The sequence below is a fragment of the Urocampus carinirostris genome, chromosome 14 (genome assembly GCF_059441175.1).
Source record: "Urocampus carinirostris isolate Australia breed hairy pipefish chromosome 14, RoL_Ucar_1.0, whole genome shotgun sequence".
In the NCBI taxonomy this organism is placed as follows: Eukaryota; Metazoa; Chordata; class Actinopteri; order Syngnathiformes; family Syngnathidae; genus Urocampus; species Urocampus carinirostris.
In genome coordinates, this window is record NC_142362.1 from 15,562,465 (window position 1) to 15,577,459 (window position 14,995).

General features: G+C 38.1%; 2 protein-coding genes across 2 annotated transcripts in view; both read left to right on the top strand.

Moving 5' to 3' along the window:
• Positions 1-31: 31 nt before the first annotated feature.
• Positions 32-8,559, top strand: LOC148352774 (uncharacterized). Its single transcript, XM_088353499.1, has 6 exons — positions 32-266; positions 5,185-5,292; positions 6,004-6,126; positions 7,785-7,901; positions 8,227-8,337; positions 8,417-8,559. Exons 1-6 carry the CDS (start codon positions 32-34, stop codon positions 8,557-8,559), a joined length of 837 nt encoding a protein of 278 aa, XP_088209625.1.
• A 1,687-nt stretch (positions 8,560-10,246) lies between these two features.
• Positions 10,247-14,995, top strand: part of lrp2a (low density lipoprotein receptor-related protein 2a) — a 58,697-nt gene continuing 53,948 nt past the window's right edge. The window contains exons 1-5 of the mRNA XM_088353500.1: positions 10,247-10,337; positions 11,313-11,432; positions 11,512-11,640; positions 12,049-12,218; positions 14,428-14,651. Of these exons, the coding sequence (XP_088209626.1) occupies positions 10,247-10,337; positions 11,313-11,432; positions 11,512-11,640; positions 12,049-12,218; positions 14,428-14,651 (734 nt within the window). The remainder of the gene's footprint in view (positions 10,338-11,312; positions 11,433-11,511; positions 11,641-12,048; positions 12,219-14,427; positions 14,652-14,995) is intronic.

A 14,995-nucleotide genomic window follows, 5' to 3' on the forward strand; every position in this document is an offset into this window, starting at 1 on the left:
GTGCATAAGCAGTGATGCAAGGTTTGTAGTCATGGGAGCTGCATATCATTATGCAGATTCCAGGCCCGCCTTGAGGGGATTTATCCACAGGGTTGGGGGAGCGGCTGCCCTGCACTTTACTCACGCCTCCTTTGATCAACTCGCCGGCCAAGGAGTCCAGTTAGAGGAGAGCCAACAGCATCCCATAGCCCCCCACCCGCTCCTGTCCCTGCGGCTCCTCCATCTGCATGGTGGTGCTGGACGGACCAACCAGAATGTGGAGAGCGGTGCCATTCCAACTATTTCTTTTCTTATTCTGCAGGGTTACTTTGTGCCTATCGCAAGGTAGGTTATCTGTTTTGTTGTATTTTTATTTACTTATTGCTGAAGTTTTTTGGGGAGTGTGAGACCGATCTGATTGCCTCATAACTCGTGAGAAAACAGAAATTGTGAATGGTGAGTTGAGGTTACATGAAAACAAGTGGACTAAGGTAAACTTTACCACTCCATGTTATTAAAGTTTTACCACACAGCCCCCCGAGCTCATTCACAATAGAATTTATCCTGGAGGAACTTTTGCCTGAGCTTTAGTGTTGCTAGGTGACAGAAAGGAGCATGTGACTTACAATCTGTAAGTAGCGACACATACTTGGTTAGAAAAAACTTCATTTCAGTCATGCAGCCTGAAACTTTCACTCCAAGTGCGTGTCTTTTCCCAATAGGACCAAGATGTATGGATGCTCCAGAATAACTCTTTTTCAACATTTTAGATTTGTGTTTGTCTCTTGTGTTTGTAGCCCAGCTAGATCCTGCTTCTCAAATTGTAATCTGCTTTCTTTTTGCTCAACCCTTGGGATGTAAGCTTCTTAGGGTGAATGTGGCTACTAATTACACTGCAGCTGCTGTAGAATGGAAGCATTTCTACCTAAGTAAAGCTCGTAGCGCCACAGCTTTTCCCGCTTTGGATATGCCCTGGAATAAACTTCCAACTCAGGAGTTACATGACAAAGTTAGATGCCTGGTTGTCAAAAATAAGGATGTGCTTCCAGTAAAGGAGTGATTTGTCCTGGATGTTGCTGACATTTGAGATAGAAATGATGACTTGTGGAACTATATCAGCATGTTTGTTGCAAGAGTTCAGATATAGACTTGCCAACAGTCAGACACACCTGCACATTTGAATGAAATCCACTACCAAGATGAATATGCTCGTTTCTGATGACCAAAATGTTTTGTTTGTCTGTGTTTGTTCTGTTGAATGGTGGCAATTCTATACTGTAGGCAATAAATATGGTTCTTTTTACTGGGTAACAATATCACAATGTTGGAATTGCCAAGATATATTCCATCTGTGCGGTTCGAGCACCCTCTAGTGGTTAATATATTATTGCCGTGTCATTGTATCTAGGAAAGTTTTAGCCAATTTGGCAATTATGACTCTTTTAAATCAGGTATGACAGTAAATAGTTTCCAACACCTCCATCAAAAATAATGTCTCTATTCATCCCTACTAATCAAGCAAGCACAAAGTACTTATAAGGCAACACATTTTTGTTTTTAACATTTTAACATTTGTCTTACCAAAATAAAGATCTCATTTAAAGATTAATAAATCAATTTCACACTTTGAAACCTGGTAGTACAACTAATGCGCTTAGCTTCACTATTAGTAATGTCTCATTGGATTTATCCTGACAGTCGGGGGTGCTTTCTCCAGTCAACGGGCGCTTCACCCCCTCTCAACAAAATGAGGGACCTGCAAACTTTATCAGTCAGACTGCAAAAATCCTGGTAACGGTCATGCTGCGTGCTGTTTTTTTAACCTCTCTTGTAAACAATTTGTAGTTGTTGTGTGTGTTCCAGTTAGCTTTATGTCGGTGAATGACACATACTGTAAATAACTTTGTGTAATCTCTATTTTATTATTTACACATTTTTGGAATGTAGTCAAGATTGGAGGTAAAATAAAACGTGACCGATTATCAAATTAATTAAAAAACCTTTTTTAGATTTCATCAAATGTTTAGCTTTGCACTGGATTTCAAGCCTCCAAAATTTTTAAAATGTCAGCTTTCCAACTGTAAATATGTGCAGATTTTTATCATCCATTGTTTGTAGAAAATGTATAAGCATTGTTTTTTAATATTAAACATATATTAGTATTTGTATAACATTAGACAGTTCACACACTTATGAGTATAATTTCTAGATTTTAATTTCTAATGTAAAATGTCAAAATTCAACAAGTGTTGACGTTCGAGTCGTTTTGGGGGGTTTCATTGAAAGTAAACATTTTGAATTGAAGGTTTCAACCTGACAGCAGCAATTCACTTTTATCTAAACGTATATTGATTCACATTTTTGCACATTTTTTCTGACAAACAGGCAATAATTTGTAATGTATGTTTCCAACAATATTTTCCTCTTAAAAGCTAGGTTTACCTCTTACCTCTTAGTTAGTTTTACCTGTGAGTTAAAGCTTTAACTCAAAAGTTGGTGTAGCTTTAAATTTTAGTTGACTCAAAGCTGCTTTGACTCCAAATTTGAAGCAGCTTTAAAGCATTAACTCATGAGTTAACCTAACCTTTAGCTTTGAGTAAATGCTTTAAAGGTTTTCTGTTTTAGAACACTAATAAAAAATCATTGTTAGATTATCTAATTCATCTGTTAATCGACAAAATAATCTTCAAATTAATACAGTTAAAGAATAATCAATTTTTGTAGATGTATTCATGAAAAACAAGGTTCGTTATGTTCCAACTAGGACTGCTCGTGTACACTAAACCCCCAAAATAGATCTTTTTAGCTTTGTGACAATGTGGCTGTCTTATTTCCCCGTGATAACTTCATTTCTCATCTTGTTTTGCTCGGTTACATACTCTCTCCCCTCCCCTCCAAAAAATGTTTTCACTTCTTAACCAAACGAAGGCTGTCGGTCCGCACACCATTCAGGAGTCTGGCGGCCGTGCCAAAAGCAGTCAGGCTTTTCATTGTTTTGTTTGTGGCACCCAGCGCCAAAGTCACTTGTTTGGCAATTGACTGGCGTTCCGCTGTGTACATTTCCATATGAAACAGTCCGTAGCACTTTGCTCTGACAGCATGGACAGCTTCAGCTTTTTTGGGTGCTGAGGCCTTCGCCAAAACAAGCACCATTTACTAACTTTTAACGATGCCACAAGAGATGTTTCCGAGGTCAGGTGCGGTCTCTCCAGACTCACCGTGCCCTCTTCTCACTACCAGGGTGACACTTCCACTCATGATTTTACATCCTGACCGCTTCTTCTTTTGTGCCATTGTGATTCCGCAGTGGGGTTAGGGGAGGGGCCTCATTGGAATGAAAATTCCACTAATGTTCTTCTCTCGGAGTAGCGGGGCATCATTGCCTGCAGTGTTGTCTCCCGCTGAGGGTTTAAGTCGCAATAAGAAAAGACAAGGACGGACAAAGGGGAAGGGAAAACACCAAATTAAACAAAAACACTTATGTAAATTCGTTTTTTAAACAGAGAGTTGGATCTTGAAGACATTATCTAAGCAGAGGTATGCACTGGCATTTTGCGGACAAGCATTCAAAACATAAAAAAATAATGCATTTCCCTATAAAAGTAAAGATTCAATCGAATAATGGATATTTTTTTTACATGTCCATGTTTATTGGTGCAAACTTTCTTTCAGTATTTACTCCAGTTTTATGATCATATCTATGAAAAATATCTTGTGCACTATTGAATCAGCATGTATGTGTCTGAAAATTCAGACAGTAACCTTTTGGAAAAGCATTCTAGAACAATATGTGACTTTATGGTTATTTTGTTATTTTTCTCCTTTTTTACGTAGTTACGTTGTTTAATCAAAAGGTCATAATGTTTGAGGTTGCTCAATTTTGCATTCACAATCTCTTCTGCTTCTTATTTTACCACTATATCATAATTCATGTCATTATATTTCTCTTCTCACATAATATGGACTTCAAATAATTGTTTTTGCCGTTGATCGTTAAGTGCTACAAATGCTCCTAACTAATGTTAAACGAAACACAAAGCAGTTAAGACTAACCATCCAGTTGAAAATTCATTTGGCCACATTTTTCAGAAAAGGAATTTATCCTGAAGTAAAATTGATCTATTTGCTGATTATGCCACACTTTAAACAAGTACTGTAGAAATAACATAATAAAGGTATGTAAAATAGACAATTAAACACAACCTGACAGTTATCGAACGAAACTCAATGTATTTATTTATTCATGATATTTTTATTATTTATTCATTTTACTCGCTACTACTGTTAGTTCTGCAAATTAATTATTATTTTCATCACATTATGTCCAGGCATTAAAGCAGAAAAAAATATGTTAAGGATTGTTCTAGTTTTCAAATACTGCTTCATTCAATGCTTCTAACACTACATATTTCTCAGATTTTGTTAACCCACACGCCCTTTGCAACTTTAAATGCTAATCAATTTAATAGAGCTGAACCACAGACTGGGCCACTTTGGTTAGAGGTCCCATTATTAACCACGTGATAACAGGAGACATCACCAACTAAAATTATATACCCATATGGTGAAGGGCCAAGTTCATTTATAAAGCGGTTAAGGTCGCTGCTGATATTGCAGAATTTTTAAAAGTATTTGTTGCTTATCCTCACAATATACGGTACTTGGTCTTTGTGGGTTAATTGATTGAAAGGAACATTCCTCTTCAGATAGATGTGATGGAGTGTTGTGACACTCAGCTATTCTGCTTGAATCTAATCCCTCCCCCTGGAAGATGCCAGAGAGTGGTACCTTATCTCCACAAATGCCACTCATTGAGAACATCAAAAGAAGGCTCATAAGTGAGCAGAAAAAGATTGCGTAACATCCTGAAAAAGGAGAGGCTGGAAGGGTGTGTGGATGGCACGCCTGTCTCCACTACTAATCAACGGCACTAACAGCACGTTTCATCCCACTAATAAGATTTTTTTTTCACGACATATGGAATACTTAGCATGCATGCTTTGTCACTCTTTACAGTTTTTTCCTCTTGACACGATCTGCTTAAGCAACCAAGCAGTGTAATCACTCAGCCACTTTCTTTATACTTTGTGTTTAATCCAAGGTAGTACAAGAATTATCTGAAACCCTGCTCCACCAAAAATCTTTGATGTCATTAAGATGTCATTTAGATAACAATACCCTGTTTGTGTGTGATTTTATGCATAGGATGTGAATTGGGGCAGTTCCGCTGCGGGACAGGCCGCTGCATCCCGTGGGACTGGCACTGTGATGGGACATCGGATTGTTTGGATGATTCTGATGAACAAGAATGTCGTGAGTTTCCTCCTACATCACAAAAACCTGCATGGAAGATCAATTGGAGGTTATGAAAACTGTCCGAAGTAGTTGGCTCTCTTCCTCTCTCTCTGTGCCCTGTGATTGGCTAGCAACCAGTCTAGAGTGTCCCTTGCAAGTCAGCTTGGATGGGCGCCAGCACCCTCATGACCTTTTGTAGGGACAGGCAGCTGAAAAATGAATGAATGAATACATATACTGTTTTTAATTGTTATTTTTATTTCTATTATTAAATGAATTAGAAGGTACTGACAAGTGAGGATCATTTTCACAAGGTTTATTTGTGATACTAGTTTCATGAATCGATTAAATTTGATTAACAAACAGTAAAAATATGTTCAATGAGATGATTTTTCGGTCAAATACAATTGCCTCTAATTACATAAATAGCAATTCATACACATACATTTATTGAAAGCCAATCTTTATTATCAAGTAATAAAAAAAACTTTTTTTGTTTTCTATTCGGTAGCGTTTAATTTTCTCCAATACTATGTTCAAAATTGTAATTTAAAATTGAAAAAGCATACAAAAATTAGACTGCAAAATGTAAACTTTTCTAAAAGAGAACACATCAACATAAAAAAAATCTCTAATATTACATTTTCTTCGAAATCAATTGGAAAAAAAAACATCAAAATAATGCAATAATAGGCAAAAGTAGGAAAATAAATGAACTCTGCTTCACAGCTCAGATAACATGCGACGACAGTCACTTTCAGTGTTTGAGTGACGGCGAGTGTATCCCAGATGTGTGGGTTTGTGATGACGAAGAGGACTGTGAAGACGCCTCGGACGAGAGGCAAAATTGCCGTAAGTTACGTCTTACAACTGAGTTTCTCATTAGCTTTGTCATGTCAAGTCAAGTCATTTTTATTTGTATAGCCCTAAATCATGAAGAGTCTCAAAGGGCTTCACAGATTATTACACTATATTACACAGACTATTTTTTCAGCCGACGAGAAGAGTAGGTTATTCATATGCTATGGAGTAGAAGTGAGTTTTAAGTTTAGATTTAAACATTTCCACTGAGGTTGCAGATCGGATCTCAGGGGGAAGAGCATTCCACAGCACCGGTGCCCGGATGGAGAACGCTCTCGAACCAGCAGAACACTTCTTTGCTCTTGGGATCACCAGAAGACCGGCACTCTCAGATCGTAGGCTTCGGACCGGGACGTAGGGGCAAATAAGATCTGAAAGATAAGAGGGAGCAAGTCCATGTATGATTTTGTACAATACTAAGAGAACCTTGAAATCACATCTATGGCTAACTGGGAGCCAATGCAGGTTAGCTAAAATCGGTGTTATGTGATCGTACTTTTTTGTCCTAGTTAAAAGCCTCGCTGCGGCATTTTGTACCAGCTGAAGTGACTTGATTCTAGACTTCGGGAGACCAGAGAGTAGTGCATTACAGTAATCGAGACGGGAGGTGACAAACGCATGAATTATAATTTCCGCATCAGACTGAGACAGTATTGAACGGATTTTAGCAATGTTACGAAGACTTGTTTTCAGACCAATATCGATACTGAACTATTCAGTAGAGATTTTTACCCATTCTACAGACTGATATAAATAAAAATATATAAAGTTTCCTTACTCGCAAAAAAATGGTTGATGTTTTGGAGAAATAGGATTAGCCTTACATTATACTTTTCTTTAGAAATCTATGAATTTAATCACATTTTATTACTCCTCAAATTTTCTATTTCTTGATTATAGAACTGCTACTAGAGGCGACTCGAGCACTGTTATTAGCCACAGTCGTGCTTACCTTTTCATTAAAATACGGTTGGTATCGGCATGGATATTGATACCTGCAGGGTTGAGGAGTAACAGAATACATGTAACTCTAAAGAAACAAAAATAATACCAAACGTTTTCCTTTGACAGCCATATCATATATATACTGGTATATGTATATATATATATATATATATATATATATATATATATATATATATATATATATATATATATATATATATATATATATATATATATATATATATACTGGTATATATATATATATATATATATATATATTTCATATATATATATATATATATATGAAATGTTAGTTTACATTTAAAAAAAACAAAATAAATTGTTCTGGTTTCCATGGTTACCAGTAGCAAGAGAAGCCTTCTGATCTGACTAAGATACAGCACGTTCTTCATCTGGTTGCTGTTGTTTGTCAGTGCAAAGCAATATATTACCAAAATCTCTGTAGTGTATTTCTACTACATGCTGCGGGTTGCTAAAAAATGTTTGGCGGGCTGAAAATTCCCCCAGAGCCATAGTTTAGTTTCCCTTGCTTAAAAAATTGAAATAACTATTAGTAAAATATTTGGCTCCCTACATAACAATTATTAAATATTTGTTTTCAAAATGTCTCAAAGGCATTACGTAATGATTGATTTACAAATTATGTTTTTGCTGATAAAACCACGACCTCCCTCTGTGTTCAGCTGGAAGAACATGCACCAGTCAACAGTTCAGCTGCAACAACGGGGCCTGCATCCCGGCCGAGTACAGATGCGACCGCCTGCCCGACTGCACTGACGGCTCAGATGAGAGAGACTGCGGTAAGCAGTGGCATTTTAAATCAATTTGCTCAGATTAAGAAGCTCGCTGACTGACAGGACAGGCCACAATACGCTTTCTGTTGTCCGAGTTTGATAACGGATTCCTAGGTGGATTAGTCAAAATGAAGTTTCAGCGCTAGGCTGTCCCCGATGGCATGGTGCATTCAAAGACCGGTGTGTTACGGGAATCTCAAAAAATGCTACTTCAAATGCTGTTGCCAAGGTGGCAGCATTAATCGTCCGCACTTATCGAGCTTTTCACTTGCTGTCACGCTTTCAGGTGGATATGTGTGCATTACGTTGCTCAGATGATGTAATCTTTCAGATTACCAAGAGTGCACTGGGCTTAAATGTGCTAATGGCGCCTGCTACAACCAGACCCAGAGATGTGACCACATACTTGACTGCAGAGATGGTTCTGATGAGGCAAATTGCAGTAAGTCTACTGTATATTACACAATGATAGCAAATGGTCCAACATCCAACAAAAAGTCCTCTACTTTTTGTTTTTCCAGCACAACACTGCAGCACAGGCATGTATCCGTGTCATAACGGGATGTGTGTTCCCCAACGTTACATTTGTGACCATGATGACGACTGCGGGGATCGGAGTGATGAACTGAACTGCAGTAAGACGGCCATTTCACATTGTTATTGAGTTACTCCATTTTTGTGGTGCAGCACTCATGTTCACACATCTGGGTGTTCTACCCAAATATTCTTGTCATGCAGCAGAGGCCCGGTACACAGCCCAAAATCTCACTCCATTGGAAAAAACGTATTACATTTGAACATTTTTTTTAATTGTTTTTGTGAATTATATTTATACATTTAAAATAACCCCATGTAAATATTGTTTCCTTTTTTACAATATTTTTTAACATTTTTAAAATCTCTAATTTACTTCTACAATTCCTTTGTGGCAAATACTCGGATTTGGGCACAACACCGGCTCGGGAGCTTTTATACCCGTGGTCCACACGAGAAAATGACGCGGAAATGACGCGATGAGGAAGCGGAACAGTCGCCGGCGTCTGTTTTGCGGGCATACCACCGATGAACAGCGGGTTGGCCAATTTTGCGCATTTTCCATCGCGGGCAACCACGGGCAAAAAAAACCCCGCAATATTTTAGCGTGATTCAGCCGCAGACGGCTGTGTGACCGGCCCCTAAGCGGTGTAGCTAATGAGATGAGAGATGAGACATACTGTCGATATAATTATAATAATTATTACGTGTGTTACTTATTTACAAAGGCAAATAAGGAAAATAATCTTTAAAATGGGCAATATTATCAAACATAGCAAATTATTTGTATAACTTATTTTTATCAAGATAAGGTAAAAAAAACGCTCTGCTATCCCTATTTTAGGGATTATTTTTCTTGTTTGGAAAAAAAGAGTTAAGCGATAGTAAATTAAGTGTAATATTGTATATTATGAACAGAGTTTTATGTTTTTTTTAAAGTCATACAATTCTTTCATAAAAACCACTTCCCAGCACTTGACTGTGAAATTGCTAAAACTGGGTTTAACCTGCCTCGGCTGCAGGGCAACACTACCAGCAAAAGAGCCTTGTTTACCGATCTCTCACATTAATATGCTTTTTCTTACATACTAACAATATTACCTTCATTTTCAGCATATCCAGCATGCAGAGGCAACTATTTCACGTGCCCCAGTGGTCGATGCATTCATCAAGTGTGGCTTTGTGATGGAGAAGACGATTGTGAAGACAATGCAGATGAAAAAGGCTGCGGTAAGGATGTAGACCAAAGTCTTTAAATATATGTAAATAGAAAAAAACATATTGTTGTAAACCTAAAAGGGTGAGCTATAAATCAAAAATTCAAAGCTGCCCTACCCTTCTTTTAGTCATGTGTAACGTCTTTTGAGCTGAAGCTCTGAAATCAATTTTACGGGAACTTTAAGTTAGAGGAGACGGCCAAACTCGTTTCCTGTGGTCCTCCAAGTATGTCATTCAAATAGCTCTTTGTGGCACACGATTGTGTAGACCCTCCTTCCCCCAACCACCCCCTAACTCACTAGAAGGTTTTAGAATTCGTCCACATGGCTGTGAAGAGTGTGTTTTTAGAGGATGGGATGTAGTTGCCCCCTGTGACCGCCCCAGAGTTCCCTGAATAGATTTAAAGTGACAGTTATTCGACTACCATTGACGTCATCCGTAACAACTTTGTCCAAAACAATGTCACATTCCTTAGCTTTTTCTTTTTATTGTTAATACTTTGTGCTTTTATTTGCAAGAAGGTGATTATTGCCCCCCTTCCTATAGATAATGCAGTGCATGAGTGCTACCCAGGAGAGTGGCCATGTCCTTCTACTGGCATGTGCATCCCCATGGACGAGCTGTGTGACGGGACACCTCACTGCTCTGAAGGAGAAGACGAAGCCAACATCACCGCTGGACGAAACTGCAGTTAGTATCAATGCAATCTCTCAGTCAGTTTTTCCCTTTGTTCATCCAGTAATCTTACCCAGTTTTAGCCAAGACAATGTACCCCTTTTTAACAGTATTATCTTTAAAACGGGCGCACGTTGCAAGTAATGGTTTGAACCCGCTCAACCACTTCATCTGAGTTACTGAAATGAGTCAGTGTTTCTACTACAATTTGGACATTTTTACACATTTGTTGTCATGAGTTAAGAATTAGATTTAATTCACACATAGAAACCGTAAGCCCAGTAAAAACAGATCTTAGATGTCTAAAGCTGTCAATGACAATTAATGCGTTGTAACAGAAATAAAAGCTGCACTATTATTGCTCCTGACAAAAAACTGAGCAATAAATATTAGGTATTGCTCACAGACAAAAAGCTTTTTCTACTTTTTTTTCCTTTTTTTTTTAGTTTTTCTGCATATTAGACTTATAAGTATTTTATGCAGGATTAAATGGTAGTAACTTATTTGACTCACATTTTCAATTTGAATTTGCTTTTGGAATCACATCAGAATATCAAATAATATATATCTTGAATCATATATGACCCACTCTGACAGTAGGATGCTCATGTAAAAAGCAGGTAGTCTATTTTCATTTTTCAGCAGCTCAAATTTAACTTTCAGTTTAAGTGGGTTGAATTAGTGACTGTATAGAAACCAAAACGGATTATTAACAAAATTATGGATTTCAACACGACATGGTTAACATTGCTACAACTCTGTCAATGTTCTATTAATCATCATTTTGTTATTAATTTAAATGTCGATTTTTCAGCACAGGAGGACCTTTTAGCTACAAATAATGTAATGATTATCTCGTTCACAGTTAAAACAGATTGTCTATATCCCTAAACTTGGGCATGTGAGTTATTTTGCAAAAGTGGAAACGTTAAACTTTGAAATGTGAACTGACTTTTTTTTTGTTTACAAACTTTTTTTTTTCTTTACAAGGTATCTGGCGATGTTCTTCTCTGAGTTGTGAGCATCGCTGTCATCCTTCCCCTGATGGAGGAACTTGTTCCTGTCCTTTCGGATATACCGTCAGCAGCAATGACAGTCGCTCCTGTATCGGTACATATTGAATCCATGGCTTAGTGTACCTTTGTTTTTTTTGTTTTTATCACAATAGAGTGTGTTTTTTCCATTTGAGATTTTGATGACTGCTCAATGTGGGGAGTGTGTGACCAGCTGTGTGAGGACCGTGTTGGTTCTCATCGTTGTAGCTGCAGGGAGGGCTACGCCCTGGAGCAGCGCAGATACTGTCGAGCTGACACCTCTTGTAAGTCCCGTGTTTTCCATCTGCATCCTAAACACAGTGAGCTCTCTGAATTTCTGAATGAGCCATTAAAACAGAGTCTATTAGCAAACTCCTCCTTCCCTGTAGACAACCCCTTGGCTCCTTTGCCAAGCGAACATACCGGTACTCCTTCTTTGTGCATTGTCGCATGCTCATTATTGTTCCAGTGAAGTATCTCGGCTTTGTGGAGTTGAGAGGCTGATCTTTTGGGTTTTGGATTCAGTAAGAAGAGTGTGTATTCAAAGTGCACGAAAAGCACTTCTGGAATAACATGCTACATTCTGAAAGATTTCCACTCCTCTAGGCCCACATATACACACAAAAAAGCTGTCCTGCCATTTTAATATTGATATCAGTGTTTGTGATTGTTTTATTTCTCGGTTCTTGCAGCTGGAGTACCGACCTTGGTTTTTTCCAATGGTAGGGACCTTCTGATTGGTAACATCCATGGCAACAGTCTGCGGACTCTGGTACAGTCACAAAACCGAGGAATTGCAGCGGGAGTGGACTTTCATTTTGATCTCCATATGATCTTCTGGACCGACACAGTTCAGAATAAGGTGAGCACAACGTTGCAAAACATCCGTTTCTTTGATAATTGTGCATTTCTTAAAGTACTGACTGGCTTTGTCTTATAATAAATGTGCTCACCATTTAGTTTTTATATCTAGAAACAAACAGAACCAAACATTTCTTGTTCTATTTGCTTTTCTTTGACCTGCTAGTGAATGCAATGTTCCTAAACTTAACCGCAAACAGTGCTTCACAATGTTTCGGAACATACTTTCAGCACCGCATACTTTCAGCACTACTTACTTTAGGTTTCCCTATCACCTGCATACCATTTTGACACCGTAATTGTATGCTAAACTCTTTATCGTGTGGATTCCATTGTTGCTTTGTTGAGTCAGGAAATAGAATCACAGTACTACTTACCTAGCAACCGCTTGCCTTTAATGTTAAGTATTTAAGAGTCAGGCATCACTGCCTGTTGATGATATTGCGTTTAAGCTATCGCTTTAAATATCTGCTAGGTTGATAGAGTAATTAAGCAATGGTGGCTGAAACGGGGTCATCATGAAGGGGAAGCTCTGTAACATGTGAAAACAAATCCACGTGTATTATCTTTAGACCAATCTGGAAAGCAGTGATGATGGTCACATACCAGGGCACAATTTTGTAATTCAAGCTCACAAGTGTAATTATGCTGCATTTGTTTTCAATGGCACCGTCCCCTTCTAACGCATTCTTCTTTTCTCAAAAATGAAAGGGCAGCTGCCAGGTCGTAAGGCCAGGGTGCATCTTTAAAAGGGGATCTTTTTCAATTAAATTGCTTTGTAGCTCCATGATTAAAGTAGATAAAGTCCAAGTAGGGCATGTTAATGCAAACACAGAGGTTAGTGGACAACCACATCTAAAGTTTCTTTTTCAAACAAGCTTGCAAAGGGACCCTGCTCACTTTACTCCAAATGCCAAATTTTTAGGTATAGTTTGTAAATATTAAATCAAAAATCATATTTACAAAGTTTACTGCTGTCAACTCAAGTGTGTTTTCATTTTAAGCATAAAATAAATACAAATTTTTGTTTGCAAATAGATCATCTTTGTTAGCTTTTTATATCCAACATAAAATAGTAATCTCCATAAGCATCTATGTGGCATTTGTGTCATCTTCTGAAATCTGTACAAAGAATCCTTGAGAGTTTTTTGTTCACTACTTTATTGTATGCTGTAAAAAACATTACTCTATTGACAGAAATGGTTTCTTATTTGAATTGTAATTTTACTTCCTTTTACCAGTTTTTTAGTCAAATATCAAGAATCATGCGTAAAAAAGCGCAGTGGTCTACTTGAACAGACAGCATATGTTTTGCTAGATAATTTTTGTTGATCATGGCAGAAAATATTTTTTTTAAGTGAGAAAAAAAAATCGACTTTAATAATAATAATAAAAACAAATTTTATTTCGGGCAGCACGGCGGTGCAGTGTTTAGGGTGTGTGTGGTACAGTTCTGAGGTCATGAGATCGAACCTCCTGTGTGGAGTTTGCATGTTCTCCCCATGCTTGCGTGGGTTTCCTCCGGGCAGTCCGGTTTCTTCCCACATTCCAAAAACATTCATGTCAGGTTAATTGGCCGGTCCAAATTGTCCCTAGGTGTGAATGAGCGAGCCAATTGTCTGTCCCTGTGTTCCCTGCGGCTGGCTGGCAACCAGTTCAGGGTGTCCCCTGCCCACTGCCCGGAGATAACTGGGATGGGCTCCAGCACCCCCGCGACCCTACTGAGGATAAGCGGTGCAGATAATGGATGGATGGATTTTATTTAAAGTGCATTTCAGGACACAAATCACTTTAAACCACTTTTAAATCAAAACAATCTTCTGCTACATTACAAACTTTTGCTCATTTAGACGATTTTTTTTCTTAGTTTATAAGAGAAACAAGTTAAACATTTCTTAAAATATTGAAAGTACTTAAAACGCACAAACCTTTCCACCAATGGGGTAGGGATTTCTTTTTTTTGTAGGCAAGTACACAACAAGGATTGGCATGATGTGAATTGACGAAAAACAAATTTATAACTGCTTACTATTCGCATTATTTTTAATTAGGTCAAGTAGGATACCGTGGAGTCCGTTTTTTTCTCTCGAGCTATTGTTGTAAATAACTATACAGACTGTGAAATGTTTTAACCTTTTTCAATCATTGACAAGCAATACAAAAAAAGTGTTAGCTACAACCCCACTGACAATGCTCTCTTTTGTCTTCAGGTGTTTTCTGTAGACATGGACGGGTCTAATATGCAGGTGGTCTTAAATGTATCCGTTGACTACCCCGAGAACCTGGCTGTGGATTGGGTGAACAACAAAATTTATGTGGTCGAAGGCAGTGTAAACAGGATTGACATGGTGGACCTGGACGGAAGCAACCGGGTCACACTTATCACGGAGAACCTGGGTAACCCAAGAGGACTGGCGGTGGACCCCACTGTCGGGTAAGCGCATTGACCTGTTTGCCTGTTCTGTCGGGCCAATACTATCTATTATGTTCTCTTTTGGCACAGAATAATGTGTGTTCTTGTATCTTGCCTGAGGAAATTCCCCATGGTGGATTAATGAGACGTAATATAAGTGATAACCCGAATTGTAATCTAATATAAGGGAGACAGAGGCAGGTGGCTGCTGATATTTTGTCATTTTTTATTGCGCTAATATTACTTTAAAATCCTTTGGAGATATCATGGATTCATTGCAAGTGGGAAATGCACAGACAGAAATGTATGAACTGAAATGACAAGGATGATGTCATACTATAATCCATCATTTTAATATGTTTTCA